Source organism: Solanum lycopersicum, chromosome 10 (genome assembly GCF_036512215.1).
Source record: "Solanum lycopersicum chromosome 10, SLM_r2.1".
NCBI lineage: Eukaryota > Viridiplantae > Streptophyta > Magnoliopsida > Solanales > Solanaceae > Solanum > Solanum lycopersicum.
Genome location: NC_090809.1, coordinates 49,887,687 through 49,911,089, shown reverse-complemented (window position 1 = coordinate 49,911,089; position 23,403 = coordinate 49,887,687). Strand labels below are relative to the sequence as shown.

The 23,403-nt window shown below is 33.0% G+C and overlaps 3 protein-coding genes and 1 long non-coding RNA gene across 12 annotated transcripts in view; 3 read left to right on the top strand and 1 right to left on the bottom strand.

The window, feature by feature from the left end:
- Positions 1-478: 478 nt before the first annotated feature.
- Positions 479-4,139, top strand: LOC101245596 (uncharacterized). Of its 4 annotated transcripts, XM_069290354.1 has the most exons (9): positions 479-1,823; positions 1,936-2,146; positions 2,225-2,330; positions 2,554-2,653; positions 2,741-2,800; positions 2,877-2,963; positions 3,149-3,277; positions 3,445-3,738; positions 3,859-4,139. In XM_069290354.1, exons 1-9 carry the CDS (start codon positions 1,377-1,379, stop codon positions 3,862-3,864), a joined length of 1,440 nt encoding a protein of 479 aa, XP_069146455.1. In that variant the 5' UTR covers positions 479-1,376; the 3' UTR covers positions 3,865-4,139. The 4 variants fall into 4 exon arrangements, with proteins under 4 accessions (XP_069146455.1, XP_010327448.1, XP_010327449.1 ...); XM_010329146.3 differs by having other exon boundaries at positions 1,936-2,330; XM_010329147.3 differs by lacking the exon at positions 3,859-4,139 and having other exon boundaries at positions 3,445-3,813.
- A 2,246-nt stretch (positions 4,140-6,385) lies between these two features.
- LOC101245896 (cytochrome P450 CYP72A219) lies at positions 6,386-12,335 on the top strand. The gene is made up of 5 exons (XM_004248686.5): positions 6,386-7,185; positions 8,560-8,777; positions 9,619-9,860; positions 10,757-11,138; positions 11,707-12,335. The coding sequence occupies exons 1-5, from the start codon at positions 6,900-6,902 to the stop codon at positions 12,127-12,129; spliced, it is 1,551 nt and encodes a 516-aa protein (XP_004248734.1). The 5' UTR covers positions 6,386-6,899; the 3' UTR covers positions 12,130-12,335.
- A 275-nt stretch (positions 12,336-12,610) lies between these two features.
- LOC101266680 (pentatricopeptide repeat-containing protein At2g15980) overlaps positions 12,611-23,403 on the top strand; it is a 43,917-nt gene continuing 33,124 nt past the window's right edge. The window contains exons 1-4 of one of the 6 annotated variants that reach the window (XM_069290351.1): positions 12,611-15,016; positions 15,132-15,276; positions 15,447-15,694; positions 19,471-19,712. In XM_069290351.1, coding sequence (XP_069146452.1) covers positions 13,229-14,716 — 1,488 coding nt within the window. In that variant the 5' untranslated portion in view covers positions 12,611-13,228 and the 3' untranslated portion in view covers positions 14,717-15,016; positions 15,132-15,276; positions 15,447-15,694; positions 19,471-19,712. Of the gene's footprint in view, positions 15,017-15,101; positions 15,277-15,446; positions 15,695-19,470; positions 19,945-23,403 lie in introns of those variants that run through there. The other 5 variants (XM_004248849.5, XM_010329152.4, XM_019210815.3 and 2 more) reach the window with 5 other exon arrangements.
- Positions 16,109-18,290, bottom strand: LOC104649635 (uncharacterized). Its single transcript, XR_743514.4, has 2 exons — positions 18,114-18,290; positions 16,109-16,340 (listed from the first exon to the last, which is right to left on the bottom strand). It is a non-coding gene; the product is annotated as an uncharacterized lncRNA (long non-coding RNA).

Below are 23,403 nucleotides of genomic sequence, written 5' to 3'. Positions count from 1 at the left end.
AATTAAAATTAATCTCCCACCTTTGCAAAAGGGAAAAAGGGCACACGACAAAGGCTCTACTACTTTTTAAGAGAACCACGAAAGAGCGACGCTCCCTTAATTAATCATTTACAAACACTAGAAAATAATTATTTGGTTTAACATAACTTTTTTTTAAGAATTGAAAATAATTATTTAATTGAATAAATAGAAATATTTTTACAAAAATGTAATTTAGAATGGACTCACGAGTCACATCTATCTTGCGTGTTGGGAGGGGTCTTTCAATTTAATAAATATGTTTGTTATATTTAAAATGATTGATTTTGAAGAGAGAAAAAAACAAGCTCTTTAACTTTGATAAGAAAAAGACACCTCTCCATAAACTTTGATATCAATTAATGTCACTAACAAATAAGTAGGACAAATATTACACATCCAACTAACAAATAAGTAGGACAAATATTACACATCCAACTAAGTATTTGAGGAAATATTGCTAGGATTATTGACCGAGTTAGAATTTTCAACGAATTTATACACATAATAAAAAAAATAAGATTTTTAAAAAAACAAAAAAAGATCAAAGAAAATCAGTACTTACTATATGCAAGACAAAATAGCTTTATTCTTATATATAAAAAGAGAAGTGCTAAATGGCGAGAAAAAGAAAATTTTAAAAATTATAATATTTTTAAAAAAAATAATAAATTGAAGTTTTTTTCATTTTTTAGTAAAAGTTATTAGAAAAAAAGGGTAAACATATTTTTAAAGTAAAATTACATAGAAAATATTTCATTCTGACCAAAAAATTTTGCCCAAAAGATTTTTCCATATAAAAAATGTAATTTTATGAGGAATGAGGTTCATATGAATTCCTTGCGCCCTTAGATCCAACCATGCTCCAAAAATACAGTCTATGATTTGTTTGGTTGAGAACAAGTTATCTCAAAATAAATTATTTTACTATATATGTATATGTGATAACTTATTCCATCACTAAGTTAAAATTTTGTGGATAAATAATCCAACAATTGCTTAATGCCTCTAACTAAACACAGAATATAACAATCCTACATATTATCCTGGTATTATTATACTTTATACCTCACACCATATAGAGAAGTTTCTAAAGAGTCCAAGCAACATATACAAACAACAACAAAAAAAAGTGGTAGCTTAGTGAACACTATTTCAGAATAGAATAGTTGCGCTGAAATTCAACTCTAGCTTTATTAAAGGAGAGGGAGAAAAAGGTTGTTTTAAAAACAATGATAACATCCACTTTGTTTGCAACAACTTTGATTGGCAGATGGAATGCTAAAGCATTAATTGAACATCTTTGCTATTATATACAAGTTTTGATCAAAGAAAAATTGTAGCTTATTTTTGAGTTAATGGGGCTACACAAGAGTTATGAAGATCTCAAAACACAATTACCAGGAGCTGGCACTGAACTTCATAATTCTGCTCATCATGAAGATCTAATTAAGGAAGTTGCTCTTCTGGAGCTGGAAATTATGTATTTAGAGAAGTATCTTTTATCAATGTATCGAAAAACATTTGCTAAGCGCTTACAATCACTGAATGACACAACAAAAACAAAAGAAGTGAAGAAGCACGACAACATCATCATCTATGAAAATAAAATAACTAATACGAGTCCTTCTATGCCACCAGTAGAAGGATCAGGAGATCCAAGTTTAGTTGACACTTCAATTGTGAGATGCCATTCATCACTCTCTCACACTGCTGTTGCTGCTTCTTTCAAGCCTTCACCTCTAGTTGGAGTTCTTGCTGATGCTCTAGATTCATACCATTCTTTGCCCTTATCCATGCTCGAGGTAAGTAATGCACTCTGTTTTTCACAATGGTAAGCTAGCTTTTGAGGTAGAGTTAGACATCTATTTGTGATGCAACTAACAATGCCAAATTGGATTATGTAATTGCAACCAGCATGCTCAGGTATCCACTTCAAATTGGACAGCGGCAGATCATTTTGTTAATGGCTCTTCGAATCATTTTCATCATGCCCCAAATCAACTGTCTGAAGAAATGATCAAGTGTATTTCAGCCATATATGTTCAGATTGCTGATCCCCCTTTGTTCAGCTATGATTACCCATTCTCTCCAATTTCATTATCATCATCATCATCAGTTCAACAAGGTCAGAATGATCTAGGGATTTTACAATGTGAAGAAAGTTCATCTAATTCAACACTGAATAATCCTTTTCACATCAAAGAGACAGGAGAATTTAATCGATCTTTTGTCACAATGACTGAAGTACAAGGGCTCTGTCGAGATAAACGGAGTTTAGATGGTGTGGACCGTATGTTACAACATTTTAGGTCAGTTATACTACCTCAAATTGTGTTCTGCATTTTCCTCTTCTCAAATGAAGAATTGGTACTAAAAACATGTTATATCTGTAAAGTGATCTGGATGATCAACCTAATGATATAATTGCTTGTCGAAACTGGATCTCCGTAATTGAACGTATGTAATAGATAGTGTTTGAGTAAGCTTGTTGAGTTTTGTAAGTGCTGAAAGGTATTCATCTTGTCGATACAGGTATCTTGTGTCGAAGTTGAAGGAAGTTGATCCTAGAAAAATGAGGCATGACGAGAAGCTAGCTTTCTGGATTAATGTCCACAATGCGCTAGTGATGCATGTAATAACATATCTGTAACTTCAAGTTCTATGAAGATCTTTTACAGCATATCAAAGTTACTAATTAACGAGCATTTATATATTTCAGGCGTTCTTGGTTTATGGGATTCCACGGAGTACTCTCAAGAGAATATCTCAACTTCTCAAGGTCATAACAGCCTGATATATGTGAAAAAGTTGTGTGTTACTGAGGTGGTTATAACTTATAAAATTATATGTTTCAGGCTGCTTATAACATTGGAGGGAATACAGTAAGTGTGGAGATGATTCAGAGTTCTATACTTGGATGTCGATTGCCCCGTCCTGGTCAGGTATTTCACATTCTTGCTTTTGTACTTGGATTCAGTCCCCTGATTTCCTCTGCTTCATGCATAATAGATTGTTCATTTGTTAGCTGACTCGTGAATCGTATCTTCAATAAGGAGTTTTAACTACTCTAGCTAGTCACTGTGTATATGTTCTCAAAGAGGCTTATTAAACTAAATTTTGCATGTAGTGGATTCAATCATTGTTCTTCCCAAAACAAAAGTTTAAGACTGGAGATGCAAGAAAAGGATATGCAATAGAGCATCCAGACCCTCGTCTACGTTTTGCTCTATGCTCAGGAAGCCATTCTGATGCCCTGGTACACGCAGATTAGTTGAGCTAGCTATATTATTATCTATCTTTCAATGATTTGAACATAACTATAGATATCATTTACAATCTTGTTACATAATTGAGTTATTTAAGTTATCTGCTTTTATACTTGTCTTGTTTTGTTTGGCTTCTCATTCAATGAAATATGTCCAGCTACGGTTATACACGCCTAAGAAAGTGTTCCAGGAGCTTGAAGTGGCTAAAGAAGAGTACCTTCAAACAAACACAAGTGTACACAAGGAACAAAAACTAGTTCTCCCCAAGAATGTGGAATCTTATGTGAAGGAGGTCAATTTGTGCCCTTCTGGCTTGAAGGAAATGATAGAGCTCGCGTTGCCTGAACATTTCACAAGAAAATATCAGGGGAAGTTATTGAAGAAAATTGAGTGGACTCCTCACAACTTCACTTTCCGTTACCTAATTTCACATGAATTGCTTGAGTCTGTCGTATCCTTCTGATCAAACTCATTATCAAAGGTTTTGAATGAAAGACAAATGAATTTACAGAAGAAGTTAATCAAACGTATATAGTTCAAGATACAATTTTAGCTACCTTAACTGAAACAGGTTTGAGAGCAGACGCGAAACAATGCACAGTTTAGCAGATGGTTTTTAAGCTGCTAATATGAGAAGTGAAAAATAGCTTTAGCTAGCCACAGCAGTATCCACAAGTGTGACATATACTTCGTGTCAACATTAAAACTGCATGTACTTGTACTGGATGTATAAATACACGATTATCTAATATGTATCTGTACATAGTCAATCGAGTTCATGTAATATAATGTGTGATTCAACTGTCATTGTAATGAATGAGTTTTGTGATGTGCCAGATTAAAAACTGAAAATGTTTCTGTTTTTTTTTTTTTCCTTTCTGCACTTTGTCTTAGCACATGAAAAGAGCAAACAAATGTATATGATCAACTAGAGCTGCAATGGGATTTCTAGTTATGTGTGATAATTTTAAGGCTAAAGTCATATGCGGCCCCTTAAAGTTGTCCGCATAATTCACTTAGACACCTCAACTAGGACTTGTACCTATTGGACACCTCTACTAATTCGGATTGAACCTTTTGAATACTTTTGTGACAATCAGATAAAACTATCAAATGTGTGTAATACACTCGCGATGACGTGGAAAATGGACAAATCAATTACGTACATGTGGCATTTTGATGGAGAAAAAAAAGAAAAAAGAAAAAATTGAAGTGTTGTTATCACTTTGAAATCCTATTCTTCACCATAGCCCCCTCCTCCACCATAGTTGTTATCACCTTGAAATCCTCTTAACCCACTATTCTGTTTTCAGATCTACTGTTTTTTTTTAAAGTTGAAAATAGCAAATTGCATATACATAAAAATTAGTCAATACATGAACCTACAAAATATGAACCATTTATAATTTTAGATATCATAAAAATCATTGACTACATAATCATCTAAGCAGATTCATTTTTTTATTTTAAATCTAATTTGTTAGATATATTTTCGATAAGAAAAAAATGGAAGAAGAAATATAATAGTCATTGTATGAGTCTATATTTTTTCCAGTAAATAAGATCACAATATCGAACAAATTCAAAGAAAATGAAGAAGAAAATCGTAATGGTGTTTCCATAGTTGAACATGATAGAGGTGAGGGGGAGGGAGGAAGAGGAGGCAGGAGAAAAGAAAAGGATGGAAGGTGTTGGTGGCAACATCATCGGCAGAGATGGTATTGGTTTTGGAAGAAATGGCCAAGGAAGAAGGAAGAAGAAAGAAATTTTTTTAAAAAAATTAAAAATACGTTCTGACGCGCTGAATGGATGTGAATTACACTTTCTTTACCATGTCAGTGAAAAGTGTCAAATAGGTAGTTATTCTGAACAATAGAAGTGTTCAGTAGATATCAGTCCTAGTTAAAGTGTCTAAATGAATTTTGTCGACAATTTTAAGAGGCTACATATGACTTTAGCCTAATTTTAATTTTACTTTTTAGTTGGCTATGAAGACTAAATTGAACATAACATGACATAAGTATATTTTTAGTTGTCATGACTTTGATGTCATAGTTTGAAAATATATTTTCTCCTCTTCTTTTATTTATAGCCTTACAATCAGGGTAAATGCACAAGTATGGCCTAGACTATGATCGAAATCTCAGAGATACACCTTAACTAAACTAAGATCCTATTACCTCATGAACTTATTTTTTATATAATTTTGTGCACCTTTTTGGCTTATGTGTCATCCAAATATCTCCCACTCACCTCAATTTTGTGGAGTCACGGAGTTTGCAACGTAAGGTGTACAAAATTACAAAAAAAAAATTCAGGAGATAATATGACCTTACTTTAGTTAAGGCATGACTCTAAAATTTTGACCATAGTCTAGGGGATACTTGTACATTTTCCCTTAAAATCACGATAACTCGATATGATTTTTGAGTAATTTTTATTGGTCAAATATAATATGAAGTCATATTAATATATACAACTTTCTGTTATATTAATCTATGAATATTCTCCAATTGGATAGTAATTGTTTTACTTAATCCAGTCAGGAAGTGACAAATAATTTTGAGAATCATGTATTACTACGCTAAGTTTACTAAGAATAATAATAAATGTAACATTAGACAGCGATATGCTTGATGTATAATATATATAATTCAAATAAGAGAGAGATTCAGGGTCATAGTAATATAATAATCTGGTTGAGTTATCAAATCATATATTTCAAAAATTTTCCTGCGTTACTAGTTGCCTGTTATTTAAATTCATTTTGTTTAACTTTTTTTTTTAGAAAAAATATCATTAATAATTTAGGATAGAAGAAGTGATTTGCACAAATTACGAACAAATTTACAAGTAATTTCCTTTTCAATAAAATAAAAATAGATTTAATTAAGTGTAAACAAATCAAATTGTCTTAATCAAGAGAAAGAGAGAGCAAGAAGAAAATTACGTGAAATATACGAACCTTCTTTTAACTTTCAAAGACGTGTGCTAATTTCGTTTGATTTTTAATTTTCTTGTTCACCAAGGCCTTGCAAATTTTCTTGGTCGTTAAGTCTTTTAATTTTAAAATTCACTTTGTTCTCCACAACTATCATAGTTTAATGAAATGGAATCAGAATTTGAAATTTATAGCTAATTTGAGTTACTAATTTATAAATTAAAATATTTCTTCACTATTTAATAAAATTTTAATTAAATATAAAAGTTACTAAATTTATCTGAACTCGTACCTAATGTTATACTTCTTCTGTTTCACTTTTATTTATCATGTTACGCTTTTCGAAACTAATTTAACTAATTTTCAATGTTAGATTAGATTATATTAATTTGATAGTTTAAACAAAAAATTTAGATATTCAAAAACTATACAAATAGTACTATATATTGCAATTTTTTACATATCAATATGATGAAAAAATACATCATAAAATATTAGTTCAAAATTTGTTCGACTCTAAAAAAGAAACCATGACAAATAAAAATAGACGAAGGGAATAGTTCTACTTATGATAGTCTATATATACGATCATATAAATACTAGTATTATTATTAGATATATATACACCACATAGTATTGTGTGCTAGTGAGTGTAAGATAAGGCTTTCAATATGGATATACCATACAATTTTAAGCTTGCAATATTTTCATTTGCAATTATTTTTGTATTAAGATGGGCATGGAGAATCTTGAATTATGTGTGGTTGAAACCAAAATATTTGGAGAAACAACTAAGAAAACAAGGTTTCAAAGGTCATACTTATAAGTTTTTGTTTGGGGATATGAAAGAGATGAGCAAGATGGGTGAAGAAGCTTGGTCCAAGCCTGTTAATTTCTCCCATGACACGATTTGGCCTAGAGTGAACCCATTCATACACAAAATCATCACAAACTATGGTATGATTTCACAATTCTAATTATTATTTTTTTGGGAGAAGGCACTAGTACTCCGTAGACTATGATTGAAATCTCATAGATACATCTTAATTAAATTAAGGTTTTATTATCCTGAACTTATTTTATATATAATATTGTACACCTTTTGACTTATGTGACACACCCAGCAACTCCACGCAGTGTAGGGGGTGGGATATATTTGGATGTCACGTAATTCAAAAAAATATACAAATTTACAAAAAAATGAATTAAGGAGTAATAGGACCTTAATTTAATTAAGGTGTGTTTCGGGGATATCGATCATTGTATGGGGAGGTACTTCTACCTTATCCCTATTCTCCCCCCCCCCCCCCCCCCACCCGGCCGCCCCATTTTATGCACTCAGTGCGAATAATTTTTTTCCTTTTTTCATTATATAGAAAAGTTAAATTATGAGTTTAATTTATACATACCATTAATATTAAAAAATTTTAAGCCACCAAATCACTTTATAATTTGTCTTAGTTTTAAGATTATAAATTTTACATTTTAGAAATGTTTACTAGTAGATTTTTTTTTCATAACTTAATGGTATAAAACTTAATATTTTAATAACATAGATAACTTAAAACTCTCAAATTATCTGATGTCATCACTAAATACTTTTTATCTATACGTAATAAAATTTGAACTCTTGATATTGGTGTCTCATATTCACATCATATATTAGTGTTTCTATCACTTGATCAAAATTATACTTTGTAGGAAAAAACTTAATTATTATTATTATATATTAATTTAAAATTATCATAATAATTTATAATCAAATTTTGAACCTGCCTAAGCTAAGCATGGTGGTGGATTTAGGTATCTCATAAAAATGTGAAAATAATATGGAAAATTGCATAGTTAGACACAATTCACTATTATATATACTAATATTATCTATATTTTGAAATATTACATATTTTATTAATTAAGAGTCTTTTACAATATATTTAAAAAAATACACCTAAATATATGTATTTTTGCTATCAGATACACAAAAAAAAATAGGGAAAGAGGGGACGAGCTTCATATGTATCTCAAATACATGTGAATTACATTAGATACATACTACATACATGTATTTGATTTGATTTGCATGTAATATATGAAAAGTGGAGAGCGAGTGAGATTTGTTTATATATATTTATTATATGCTAATCTACATAGATACATCACATGTAGAATAAATTGCATCAAATCTTAACCTCATGTATTTAAGATACATATATTTTGTACTTATCCAAAAACACTGAAATCTAATAAGATATATAACATGAAAATCTAAAATATATTTAAATAATTAGCTTCCAAACTAACACGATATGATGATTTCACTTGAATATGTAGGTAAGAATTGTTTTGTGTGGTTTGGGCCAAGACCAGCAGTGGTGATCATGGATCCAGAAGTTATAAAGGAGGTGATGATGAAGAATTATGTGTTTCAGAAGCCAGGTGGCAATCCACTCACCAAATTATTAGCAACTGGAATTGCAGACTATGAGGCAGATAAATGGGCTGTACATAGAAGGCTTCTCAATCCTGCTTTTCACCTTGACAAGTTGAAGGTTTTACTACTATCAAAGTTATTCATATTCTTTTTTTTTAATTTTCTAATAATTCACTTAGTTTAAATTATTTGATATTGTCTGACTTGACATATAATTTTAATAAAAGATCTTTAAAGTTTGTAATTTAAAACAGTTTTGATCATTTCTGTGACTATAAATCATGTATATAAACTATCTATTGAGAAAAAAAATATTTGCACTACTTATACAATATACAAAATACACTATCTGCACAAAAAAAATTTAAAACTATTTATACAAAATACAACATTGATATATTACATATACACAATATGACTATTTGCACATTATATATACATGTTTACAGACTATATTTGCAATACTGATACATTACATATACATTAGATAACTACTTATATTGATACATTACATATACACTACATAACTATTTGTACATCATATATACTTGTTTTTAACAGCACTCATACATTATTGATAATATGAAAAGATTTAGAAAAAATTTAAAAAACTTAGCAAAAAAAGGAGAAATAGTTTTTTTTTCTTTTTAAAAAGAATTTAACGCTAAAAAGATAAAGAAACAAAAATGGACTAATGACCTTGGGCCGAGCTCTGTGAGCCCAGGACCCTTTTGAGCTATTTTTCAATATAGAGAAAATGGACTACTTAAGTTTTTCATACTATCAAATGTTTTATCAGTTTAAATGATACTCTATTTTAAATTTTATTTTTAAGATTATAAATTATTTATGATCTTACAATATATATATATTATATATATATATATATATATATATATATATATATATATTTCTAATGTATATAAACTTAAGCTTGATTTATTATTGTAAATATGCAGCATATGCTACCTGCATTTAAATTGACTGGTAATGAGATGTTGAGCAAATGGGAGAAAATTGTGTCTAGAGAAGGATCAGAGATAGATGTGTTGCCATATCTACAAACTTTGACAAGTGATGCAATTTCAAGAACTGCTTTTGGTAGTAGCTATGAAGAAGGAATAAAGATTTTTGAACTTCAAAAAGAACAAATTCAACTAATTTTAGAAGTGTCACGCACGATATATATTCCAGGATGGAGGTAAAATTATTTATTTCTTTATGTATTTTATAATAAATATTCATGTTAGATAATCTTCTAGTACTAATGTTATGATTTTCCAAATTGATTTATGAATCTTGAAAGTAATTGAAATTCATTCTCAACATCATATTTAATAAATACATGAACTAATTTATAAACTTTATTGGGAAAATACCCAAGTACCCCCTCAATCTATGCCCGAAATCCCATAGACACTTATACTACACTAAGGTCCTATTACCCCCCTGAACTTATTTTATATGTAATTTTCTACTCCTTTTTAGCCTACGTGGCACTAGTTCAAAAAAAAGTCAACCATCGTTGGGCCCACAAGATAGTGCCACGTAAGCTAAAAAGGGGTAAAAAATTATTAATATAATAAGTTCAGGAGGGCAATAGGACCTTAGTATAGTATAAGTGTGTCTCTGAGATTTCGGACATAGATTGAGGGGGTACTTGGGCATCATTCCAACTTTATTTGATGATGTTTTAAGTTCAAAGATTTGGTCTCCATTAATAGGGTTGGTTTGGAAAATTTTAATACAAGTAACTTTTAATTGAAAATATTTGGAGTCTAATGATACATCAATCGAAAGGTGAAACCTTGATTCAAGAAAAGAAGAGTTCTTGAATAACATATTGTGTAGATGCGATCATACTAACACCAATGCATTAAAATTATCAAAACTCTGAAATTAAGTGTGTTTGAGTTATAATAGAACTAGCATATATAATAGCTCTTCTGAAAGTTCTTATGTTGCATCCCTCGTATCAAAAGAGTTACAAAATTAAATAGCTAATAAGTTGAATTATCTTTTTTCTAACAAAACAAACCACTAGAGTACTTTTCTTGTTTGCAAATTTTGTACTAATTAAATTTGGTGAAATTGTAGATTTTTGCCAACTAAAAGGAACAAAAGAATGAAGCAAATTTTCAATGAAGTAAGAACACTGATACTAGAAATTATCAATAAAAGAATGAGGATGATTGAAGCTGGAGAATCACATGATGATTTATTGGGTATATTATTGTCATCCAATTTAAAAGAAATTCAACAACATGGGAATAAGAAATTTGGTATGAGCATTGATGAGGTGATTGAAGAATGTAAATTGTTTTATTTTGCTGGCCAAGAGACTACTTCAACTTTACTTGTATGGACAATGATTTTACTAAGCCAACATCCTAATTGGCAAGATAGAGCTAGAGAAGAAGTTTTACAAGTGTTTGGGAGTAATGAAGTTGACTATGACAAGTTGAATCAACTAAAAGTAGTAAGTATTACCTACATACTCAATTATTTTAAACTTTTGTTATTATGAAAGTGTTCGAAGTTAGTTTGCACGTATTTTCTAAAAAAAATTCATTTTCAATTGGTATTTAAACTCTAATCTCTCATAATTTTCACTTCACTGATGATGAAACCATACCTTTTGGTTAATTTTATAAATCGTCTATCAACTTTCATTTTGTTTCACTAAAGCCAGTAAAGTACTCTCTTAGTAACGAAAAAATAGCCTACTTTACTTAAGTACCACAAAAGTCACTTAACTAATTTTTATAACAAAAATATCAGTCAACTTCGCCCAAGTATCATAGAAAGGTAATAGAAAACAAAGAAAGAAATAACGAGGACATAGTAATTTTTTATGATACTTCAGATTGAGTAACTTTTTGGTTACAAGAAAATTATTAATCACTTTCCGTAATACTTAGGAAAAGTGAGTGACTTTTTCATTACAACAAATATACTTAGTGCAATAAAATAAAAATTGAGTGATTTTTTTGTGACATATACATTTAATCTTTTAATTAATCAAAATTTGAATTTATTCTTTATAGGTGACTATGATCTTAAACGAGGTCTTACGATTGTATCCAGCAGGATATATGATGACTAGAATGGTAAAAACAAAAACAAAGTTAGGAAATTTGTGTTTACCAGGTGGTGTGCAACTTTTGTTACCAACAATATTGTTGCAACATGACACTAAAATATGGGGAGATGATGCAATGGAATTCAATCCAGAGAGGTTTAGTGATGGAATATTAAAAGCAACAAAAGGACAACTTGTGTTTTTTCCATTTGGTTGGGGTCCTAGAATATGCATTGGACAAAACTTTGCTATGTTAGAGGCAAAAATGGCAATGGCTATGATACTTAAACACTATGCATTTGAACTCTCTTCATCTTATTCTCATGCTCCTCATCCATTAATGCTTCAACCTCAATTTGGTGCTCCTTTAATTTTGTACAAGTTATAGACATGGTTATCATGTTTTATCTTTTGAGTCATGTTATATTAATAATTAACATAAATAAATGTTGTTTTGTCAATTATGGTTCAGGTAACTAGGAGTTTAAGATTGGCATAGTAGCTATTTTATAAGTGAGCTATATTATTTTGTAAGAGTGGAGTACTTTTAATATATAACTATATCAGTGTACTAATATTAATGATTTTCTGCTATGTCTTAGAATTGCTTATCCTTTGAATTGAATTATTTTTAATAAAAGAAGAGAAAATGATCAAAATTATCTCTGAATTTCGTCTAATAATTAGCTTGATCGAGCTTCATCTATCTGATCATCCACATGTATTCCTTAATTGGTTGAAAAATTCCAAATCAACCTCCAAATATTAGTCCTACCATACCCCCCCCCCCCAAGTAAAGTATAAAAATAGGCCACTTTGTTTACATTTTGAGCCTCATTGTGATCATTTTTTTTTGCTTCTCCTTTTTTGTTTCACATTTCGGGAACAACCACTAGCCTAGCTCAATCTCTCACTATGAATTACTTATCTAGAAATTCATTTTTAAGAAAATATTGAAATGGTAATTTTAATCCAAAGTGATTTGAGCTTGGGACATGAATTTCATGTTAGAGGCAAGTTCGAAATTTCTTCTCAGCGAAAGTAAGAAATTTGTCTTCTGAGTCGAGCTCATTGCATCGGATTTGCGGGTTACTTTTTCTATGTGATTTCCAAGTTATTGCATAGGATCGAAGTTTTTACCCTATGTGCACCCAAAGAGTTGGAGGTCTAAGTTCGAAACTTTTTGCCAGTGAAATCAATGAATTTTCCTTCTGCGAAAATCCCTTGTCAATAAAAGAAATCAAATATTTCCAAAATCAAATCCTGAGTAAAATTTCTGAATTCGTCGCTCAACAATTTTTAAATTTAATATATTAACCCGTAAAGAATTTAAATTTAATATATTTAAGTAGCTACTCTTTACCTACCTCAAACATATCGGACCGTTTTGTTATTTTCTTTTTATTATCACCAAAGTTTTCCCGAATATTTTGGAACAGCAGATGTTCGACAAAATGCCTGAATGGAACTGCAAATAGGGTTTATCAATGGCAATGGTTTCATCTCTTACAAGACGCACTGTTCTCTCAATCGCATTAACCAAACATTCATTATCCACACATTCTGCTTCTGCTTCTGCTTCTTCTCCACCACTATCGGAAGACGAAAGATTAGTCTCAGCCGCCACAACAATCCTCAAACACCATCGCTCAAAATCACGATGGTCCGAGATTCTTTCTCTAGCTCCTCCGACTTCCGGTTTCACTCCTTCCCAAGTCTCTAAAATCATTCTTCAACTCCGCAACACACCTCATCTCGCTCTCCGTTTCTTCAATTTCACAGTCCACCGCTCCATATGCTGCCACTCTCTTTCTTCCTATGCCACCATCATTCACATACTCTCCCGTTCTCGCCTCAAACCCCATGCACTAGAGTTAATCAAATGCGCTATTCGTAAATTTCCTGACACCCATCAACCTGATTTATCAAACCCACCTCGGTTTTTTGAAATCTTGGTTAAAACTTACAGAAGTTGTGATTCCGCTCCTTTTGTGTTTGATTTGTTGATGAAAGCTTATTTGGATTCTAAGAAAATTGATGTTTCTGTTCAATTGGTGAGGATTTTGGCTTCCAAGAATATTTTCCCACATATTGTTGTTTGTAATTCTTTGATTGAGTTGATTGCGAAAAGTCGAGGTCCTTTTGCTGCTTATGATATGTATGTGGAGATCTTTAGGTGTGAGAAGGAGGAATGGAGTGGTAGGGAGGTGAAGGGTGTGACAGCGAATGCTTATACTTTTAACGTTCTTATGGTTGCTTTTCATAGAGAAGGAGTAGTGGAGAAGGTTGAGGAGGTTTGGAAGGAAATGATGGCAAATAATTGTACTCCGAATGTGTATAGTTATAGCATTTTAATGGCTGCGTATTGTGAAGATGGAAGGATGGAGTATGCCATGAAAGTTTGGAAGGAGATGGGCGACGAGGATGTGAAGCATGATATTGTAGCTTATAATACCATAATTGAGGGGTTTTGCAAAGTCGGAAAGGTTGAGAGAGCTGAAGAGGTTTTTAGGGAGATGGTCTTCAATGAGGTAGAATGTACTTGTGTTACTCTTGAGCATCTCATAAATGGACATTGTATGAGTGGGAATATCCATGCAGCACTAGTTTTGTATAAGGATATGTGTCGAAAGGGCTTCAAGCCAGAGAGTTCAACAATAGATGTAGTGGCTAAGGTGCTCTGTGACAAAAGTGGAGTTTTTGATGCCTTGGAATTCGTGAGAGCTGTAATAAAGAAGCACGATATTGTACCAAGAAAGACAACGTATGAACTTCTGATACAGAGCTTGTGTAAGGAGGGGTGGATGGAAGAAGCTCTGAAACTTCAGGTAGAGATGGTGGGCAAAGGATATGAACCAAATTTTGAAATATATAGTGCTTTCATTGATGGGTACATCAAGCAAGGGGATGAAGAAAAGGCTGAAACTTTGAGGAATGAAGTGCTTAGGAATACGATACCATGTAAAGACAGCTAGAAGTTGAGTTTTGACCAAATTTTAAATCGTGATTTCTGGATATGAGGTCAAGAAAAGACAAACAGACTTGGCCAAAGTGCAAGTCTGTCAGTAAATCAAAACAATGTACTCTCTGGACGGCACCTTCATGATTTGGGGGAAATAATCACTACATTCTTGCTGAAACACTTCAATTCCATACCGTAGTGGTCTTATGATGATTTTTGCTACCCTTCTGAGGATGGTACTTCTCTAAGGACATAGATAATAGGTTTATGAATATGAGCACTGCCTAACTTCTTGAGGAGGCCCCCGCTACAGGTCAGGCTCTTAAGACAATTCATCTTAGACTCTTTCCTGCAGTATACCAGCATAATTGTTCTTTTATCATTTCCTCGAATTACAGATTAAAGTTACATCCTACAATGTGCTTTAGGTTTCACCATTTCAATTAAACTGAGGTTTTAATACCACTGTTCTCTGAAGGATGAACTAAAAGTTCGTTTTGTCTTTTATGGGGATGACCAGTACCATGAGAAGATTGACACTCTTAAGTGCAAAGCTTCATGAACAAAACTTATGTAAGCTTCAAAACTCATGATTTTACAGGGTGATTTTCGCTTTTGAAAATGTCCAGTTCAGTATGTATCAATAACAAATTGTTTTACTGCTCCTTACAATAAATTTTCCTCCAAATAACTTTTGTGCTATTTATTCACGATGTAGATGGTTTTTTTTTGAAAATTTTCAGCTGTTTCCTGAAGCTATGCTATGGATATTGGAGAACATTTGATGCTGCTCGACCGAAAAATAACAAAGAACGTGATGAACCCATGGATAATGCATGATAAGTAGGCCAAACCATCATATATCCATGAGTAGGTTGAGAGTGATGACCAAAGTACCAAATCAAACGGCTGAATGTTATCAAGAAGCTTCCTGGCAGCTAAAATGAGATTGCGTGAAAGGCAACACATCACTCATACGATAAGTCTCATAGTACGAAACTCTTAATTAATTCATACACTATGTAATCTTTCTGTCATTACCCTCAATATACTCATGAACATTGGCTTTGCATAAATAAGTTGCTTTATCAGTGATGCTTACTTCGATATATATTACCATTGCTACTGCTGAATATAATTAGTGAACAAGCATGTTAAGAACTAAAGTAGAGATTACCTTTTCTATGCGACATACATATCTATAGCTGAGTTTCCTGGTGTTGATTGTTAGGGGAGCTGTTTAGAAGTGCATTGGGTTTCAGAAGAAAAAACGTAGCCACAGACGATTTGCTGGCTATGTTTGTACTGGTATCAGTATAGATAGAACAACATTAAATAGCAAACTTCTTAGTTTCTCCTCCCTCATTTATGGGATCATCTATGCATTCAATAACATGGGAACAAGTTCACCGACAGAGATGATTAAGCCATTAAATTATTAGGTGTCGATAGAAGTGAGATACTGAAAGAAACTTTCCACAACAAATTTTATCTCACATAATTAGGGTGACAATTTTCAGAATCATAGGGGCAAACGAGAATGAAATATAGAGACAGAAATGAATTAGAGCAAGGGGTCAAAAGATGCATAGACAACAAAGGCTTCTTCCTTCCAAACATTCCTTCCTCTAGAGAAACTGCACAAGGCAAAGACAGATGAATGGCCGTATTAGAAATGTATATATAAAGAAAGACAACCTAATCACCTACTAAATAGAACCAAAATCCAGTGTCATGAACAGGCAATAGAGACAATACTAGCTTCTCTTTGCATTTTCTAATAGAGAGTATAAGATTACTTTCACATTCTAGTAGATAACAAGCTCATAAAACCTATGGTCTATGCCTCAAGACTAAGTCGTAACATAGTATTACCGTGTGGAAAAGTTCCAAGAATGAAGAGACATTAATAACACTAGAAGGAAGCGCCCAAGCATGGGTCAACGACAAAGCCGCCAAGGTAGTACAATAGAAGATGTGTAGTAGGCGTACATCGTGAGTTCAAATCTAGTCGTGGAATCGAATCCAGTATTTTCGTACGAAATTGTACAGTTGTTGGCTTTTATTCATCGAGTTTTAAGGCTAGAAATCTAATTTCAACAACTCCACACCAATTGTAATCCAATAAGTGAAGTGTGAGGAGGGTAGGATTTACTCGGACCTTACTCAAAAAAAAGTTTTTGAAGCAGGAGCCAAAAAATATGATTACAAAGAGCAAGATACAAAACAATTGAAGCAACAGATAAGTACTACACACTGAAGAATGGCAGAATTTGCGAATACTAAATAATATTCCCTCCCCAATTTATGTGGCATTTTTCGGATTTCAAGATTCAAAGAAGTCTATCATTGAGCGTAAATTTTTCATATATGGTTTAATTATTTTGAATTGCCAATTAATGTGACTTATACTACTTTCTACATAGTTTACAAATATATAAATTTCATTTTTAAAAAATGCAATATTTCATGTGCAAATTTTCGGTCAAACATAAAAGATTTGACTCTACTAGTTTTGAGAAGAAAAAAGTAGGTTGGGCTCATCCCCTACTCTCCCACATAAAGTGGGACAATACTCGGTTTCCTACTATCACTCAACTCTAATTCTTCATCACTATACCTACGGCCAATCTAGGGTTTGATCCTCAGTTATACTTGTGTCACTTGTCTTGTCACCTCCCATCCCCATTCATTTTTAGCCTACCTCTACCTCTACCTCTACCTCTCACACCTCCTTATTGGCACCTCCACACACCTCCTTTTCACATGACATAACTATCTCAACCTTGCTTCTGTCATCTTGTCCTCCACGAGGGCCACTCTCACCTTACCTCGTATAACTTCGTTTCTAATGATATCTCTCATAGTATACCAAATATCTATTTGAGCACCCTCATTTTGGCTACTTTTATCTTCTGAACGTGTACATTCTTGACTAGCCAAGACTTTGCCCCATAGAAGTATAACCAATGTTGGTCTAATCTGACCACCACTCTATAGAACTTACTTTAAGCCTCGAAAACACATACTTATCACTTAGTACCCCAAAAGGGAGTTTCCATTTTACCTGCCCCGCTTCAGTCCAATCTGATATGCCCCATACAACAAGCACAAATCCCATGTCCTTTACCATATTACATCTAAACACAGAGATAATTGTGAACACATAAACATAAGTAATTAAAAAGATTATCAACTTGACCCATTAAGAAATTCCAAGTCCTTGTAGAACTGCAAAGAGCGAACTGAACAAGTTTGTAATCGTTCTATTGTAAGATCAAGGCGCACTTGGCAAATGTATCTAATTTCCGAATTCAGACATGATTATTCTAAAAGCACATCAAAGAATTACAATGGAAATTAATTTATTAGCTTTCAGACTATCAATTTGCTTAAACAAAAAAAATTACCCGATTAGGAATCTAGAGCTTGAGCACATGTTCTTCTTTCTGATCAGAAAAATAACAAAGGATATAAGGGGTGATCCGAATTACGGCAACCCAAACTCCAAAGAGGGCCACATGAGTCCCCAGCTGCTTCAGAGCATTTGCTCTTTCAGGTTTGCCTAACTTTGGAGGCATCGTTTCGTCGTTGCGGATTTCTCTTCTCACAGCTTAAACCCTATCCTAGCCTTGGTTACTTCACCATTAATTAAACTTTTTTTCAAATATATGGACTACTAGATCGGGTTTGGCATAAATCCGACCCGTTTAGTTTACAATATCTTCCAAAATGTCGAAAATGATATTCAATTAGGGGGTGTCAAAATGAGCCCAAATATAAGTAATCCGCCCAGAATTTTATGGACTGGACTCGAGATAATTTAATTAGGTTTAGTCTCAACCCAATCAAACCTTAACCATTTTAAAAGAACCTTTAATTGAGCCCAATTTAATATGCAATTTCAACCTATTTTAAGAATCTTTATTTCCATTGATGTAATGTATGATCCTATATTGAATGTATGAACCACTATCTATTTTATATTGTCCTTGAACTTATGTTTATAAATATTGTCCAGTGCACTGGATTCTGTTTGGCAAGATGAGTTGCTAGCTTCCGATCAAGGAATTGGCTACTCGAGCATCTGAATACTTGTAGATAGATGCAGTTTTGCTATTATACATGCACATTTCTTGTCATGTTGTTATGAAAAATGGGCTACTTTGTTATAGTTTAATATCCTCTTTGTCATCTTCTTCTTTCCATTTTTTTGAACTTTCCTTTTTAGGAGAGCCTGTAAGCTTATCAAATTATTTTAAGATATCAAGGGAACATTTGACACTATCACTAAATATGCTAAGAATAAAACAATGAAGAGAAGTAAATTAACCATTTTACTTTACGTGACATCCTGAAGAGAGATTACATGTTGTCGAGGGAAGGGATTTTATCTGTATGAGGTTACTGTTGAATTGATGCAACGACGTATTTTTCTATACAAATATCTTATCGTCCAAGCAAAGTCTTTTGGGAATGCTGCTAAATTGCTCACCTAACATGAAATAACTAGCTAGTAGTCTTGTACACGCCGTGTAAAACTTGAACTAGATTTATGAGGGAATGAAAGGGATCGGATTGTTGCACAAGTCAATGTTCTTGCATCCATCTAATTCTTTCATGATTTTTAAAGCGATATTCACTTTTGAAAACTTCAAGTTAGTATATCACAATAACAAATTGTTTACTGTTCCTTACAATAAATTCTCGTACAATAACTTTTGTGCTAATTATTCACAGTGGAGATGGTTTTTTGAAAATTTGCAGTTGTTTCCTGAAGTTATACTATGGATATTGGAGAAAATTTGATGCTGCTCGACAGAAAAGTAATCAAGAATGTGAGCCATGTAGTCCATGATAACTAGGCCAATCCAGCGTATATCCATGAGTAGGTCGAGACTGATGACCCAAGTACCAAATCAAACACCTGAATATTATCAAGAAGCTTCCTGGCAGCCAAAATGAGATTGCGTGAAATGCAACTCATCACTCATACGATGAGTCTCGTAGTACGTAACTCTTAACTAATTCAGACATTATGCAATTATATTGTCATCACCCTCGACCTACTCATGAACATTGGCTTTACATGAGTAAATTGCTTTGTCAGTGATGCTTACTTTGATATATATTACCGTTGCTACTGTTAACTGTAATTAGTAAACGAGCATGCTAAGAACTAAACTAGAGATTACCTTTTTTATGTGACATACATATCTATAGCTGAGTTTCCAGTGTTGATTGTTAGAAGTTGTTTAGAAGTGCATTGGGTTTCAGAAGAAAAAACATAACCACAGACGAATTAGTGCCTATGTTTGTACTGGTATAAGTATAGATAGAACAACATTGAATAGCAGCTTCTTAATTTATCCTCCCTCATTTATGGGATCATCTATGCATTCAGTAACATGAGAACAAGGTTTACTAGCAGAGATGTGAAAGCCATCAAGTTCACACATAACTTAGGTGTCTATAGAACTGAAAAACTTAAGAGACTTCCACAACAAATATCTCACATAATAAGGTGACAAATTTTAGAACCATAGGGACAACGAAAATGAAATATAGAGACAGAAATGAATTAGAGTAAGGGGTCAACAGATGCATAAACAACACTGGGCTCCTTCCTTCAAACATTCCTTCCTCTACAGAAACTGCACAAGGCAAAGACCGATGAATCGTAGTATTAGAAACATGTGTATAAATAAAGACAAATCTTAAGTTGTATTAACATCAAAAAGGCCAAGATTTAGCACTTATTACTTACCTTAGATTTTACAATCACATTCGTGCTTCATCACAAATATACAAATAACTTGCAAGGAGAATGATTGTTTGTTCATCCTAGCCACTCAAATTCAAAAGCACTCTTACCTGTCAACAACTACTTCTCACTCGGCCAGAGTTCACAATTTTTTTTAACACTCTACAGCCGAAGATAATTCAAAATGCCTTGCAGCCACTAAAGGGTATGCCAACACATGAGATACTATACCAAGAAAACCAGGGTAAAGCTAGACCTTTATTGGCACTATACTCAACAACAATAGCCTTGGTCTATGCCTCAATCTTTAGTCCTAACACAACATTACAATATGGACTTTTTGTAAGAATGAAGGACATTAATGACACTAGAAGGAAGTGCCCAAGCTTAGGTCAATGGCATAGCCGCCAAGGTGGTACAACAAAACATATGAAGTAGGCGGATATTGTGAGTACAAATCTAGCAGTGGAATCAAATCTAGTATTTTAGTACAAATTGGTACACATGTTGGTTTTTGTCCATTGAGTTTCAAGGCTAGACACACCTAACACCATACCTATTGTAATTCCATAATGAAGTCTGGGATGGGAAGGGTACGGTCTACGGAGACCTTACTCAAAAGAAAAGTTTTTGAAGCAGGAGCAAAAAAATGTGATAGCAAATAGCAAGATACAAAACAAATGAAGTTAATCGATAAATATTTCACACTAAAGAAAGGGAAATATGCAACTTCTAAATAATACTACTAGGACGGAGAGGAAAATATGCAACTACTAAATAATACTACTAGTATTGAAAGGGAAATATGCAACTACTAAATAATACTACTAGTACTGAGAAGAGAACAGTAGGAGGGGCTTACCCCCTACTATCCCACATAAAGTGGGACAATACTCGATTTTCTACTATCACTCAACCATCGTCCACCACCATACCTACCTATCTAGGTCTCGGTAAGTTGAACTTGGGTCACTTGTCTAATCACCTCCACCCCCACACACACCCGGTTCATTTTTAGCCTACATATACCTCTCTGAAATCCTGCCAAAACCAACCTCTCAACCTCTTCATTGGCGCCTCAACACCTCCGTTTCACATGACAAAACCATCTCAACCTTTTTGGTCATCATGTACTCCTCAAGGGCCATCCTCATCTTACCTCGTTTAACTTGGTTCCTAATGATATCTCTCCTAGTATGTCTGCACATCTATCTAAACACCCTCAATTTCATTACTTTTATCTTCTGAATGTGTCATTACAAGACTTTGCCTCATAATGCATAACAAATGTTTGTCTAACCTGACAACCATTCTGTAGGACTTACTTTAAATCTCGACAACACATACTTATCACTTAGTACCCTAAAAGAGAGCTTCCATTTCACCTACCACGCTCTAGTCCAATCGATATGCCCCATACAACAAGAATAAATCTTGTCTCTTATGATATTATAAAACACATAAACATAAGCAATTGAAAATATTATCAAGTTGACCCAATAAGAAATTCCAAGTCTCTGTAGAACTGCACTGAGCGAACTGATCAAGTCTGTTATCGTTCTATTCCAATAGCAAGGTGTACTTGCAAATGTATTTAATTTTCAAATTCAGACATGATTATTTTAAAAGCACATCATAGAATTGCAATGGAAACTAAATATTAGCTTTCATACTATTAATTTGCTCAAAAGAAAAAAAATTTACCCGATTAGGAATCTAGAGCTTGAGCACGGGTTCTTCTTTCTGATCAGAAAAATAATGAAGGATGTAAGGGGTGATTCGAATTACAGCAACCCAAACCCCAAAGAGGGCCACATGAGTCCCCAACTGCTTCAAAGCATCTGCTTTTTCAGGTTTACCCAACTTTGGAGGCATCGTTCTTCTGCGGATTTCTCTCTTCATAGCTTAAACCCTAGCCTAGCCTTGATTACTTCACCATTAATCAAACTTCTTGTTTAAATATATGGACTACTGGGCCGGGTTTGGCAAAACTTCAGCCCGTTTAGTTTACAATATCTTTCAAAATGTCAAAAATGATACACTTAGGGATGTCAAAATGAGTCAAAATATAGGTAATCCGTCCAAAAAATTTATGGGTTGGGCTTAAGATAATTTGAATTGAGTTCAATCTTAACATATTCAAGCCTTAATCCATTTTAAAAGAAACTTCAGTTAAGCCAATTAAAATGCATTCACCCCGCTTAAGACTCTTTGTTTCCATTGATGTAATCTGTGATCCTATATTGACGATATGAATTGTTATCTATTTATTTAAATTTTAAATATATAAAAAGTGATTACATCAAAAGGGTAATGTAAATATGGACAAATTTTTACCGTTATGTCAAGACTCTAATTCATCGTGAGTGACAATCACACTAACCTTCTGGTGGGAGAATCAATTATCAGCCCGTACCTAACCCATCAGACCATTTTAAAATCAGCTTGTGATATAAAATACTGAGAAACAGGGCTTAAGCAATTAAAAGTTTGAGTTTCCATAAACTCAAACAATCAATTAAATCAATGGCGGAATAAACTCCCTAGAACATTAAAGTCATAGTACCAAGACATCTAAGTCCTCACCCTGTAATAGTATGATTATCGACTAATTCCAATTAAATAAAATATGAATAGGCAACCACAACTTAGTAAAATAGATAATATACAATTGAATCACAATCATAACGTAGTCCGAATCTCAGTCCTTACCCTGTGTTGATATGCAAAACAAACATAAACAACCACAACACAACGAACCAATGTGGTTCTCTCATGGAAACCACACAAAAATTGTTGGTGTGTCAGTGTGGTACCTGATCCAACCATTTATGGGCATCTCTATACTACACGTGATATTCGAACCAATCATTAGTATATATCATGTGTGGTATCTGAGCCAACTATAGGGATATCATATACCATGTATGGTACTC

Excerpts from the sequence above, each read along its gene's own strand:
- LOC101245596 (XM_004248685.4), top strand. The coding sequence starts at position 1,377 with ATGGGGCTACACAAGAGTTATGAAGATCTCAAAACACAATTACCAGGA. Across the intron at positions 1,824-1,935 it reads TGCCCTTATCCATGCTCGAG|CATGCTCAGGTATCCACTTC; the intron begins GTAAGTAATGCA and ends AATTGCAACCAG. Across the intron at positions 3,278-3,444 it reads GAAGCCATTCTGATGCCCTG|CTACGGTTATACACGCCTAA; the intron begins GTACACGCAGAT and ends AAATATGTCCAG.
- LOC101245896 (XM_004248686.5), top strand. The coding sequence starts at position 6,900 with ATGGATATACCATACAATTTTAAGCTTGCAATATTTTCATTTGCAATT. Across the intron at positions 7,186-8,559 it reads CAAAATCATCACAAACTATG|GTAAGAATTGTTTTGTGTGG; the intron begins GTATGATTTCAC and ends TTGAATATGTAG. Across the intron at positions 9,861-10,756 it reads ATATATATTCCAGGATGGAG|ATTTTTGCCAACTAAAAGGA; the intron begins GTAAAATTATTT and ends GTGAAATTGTAG.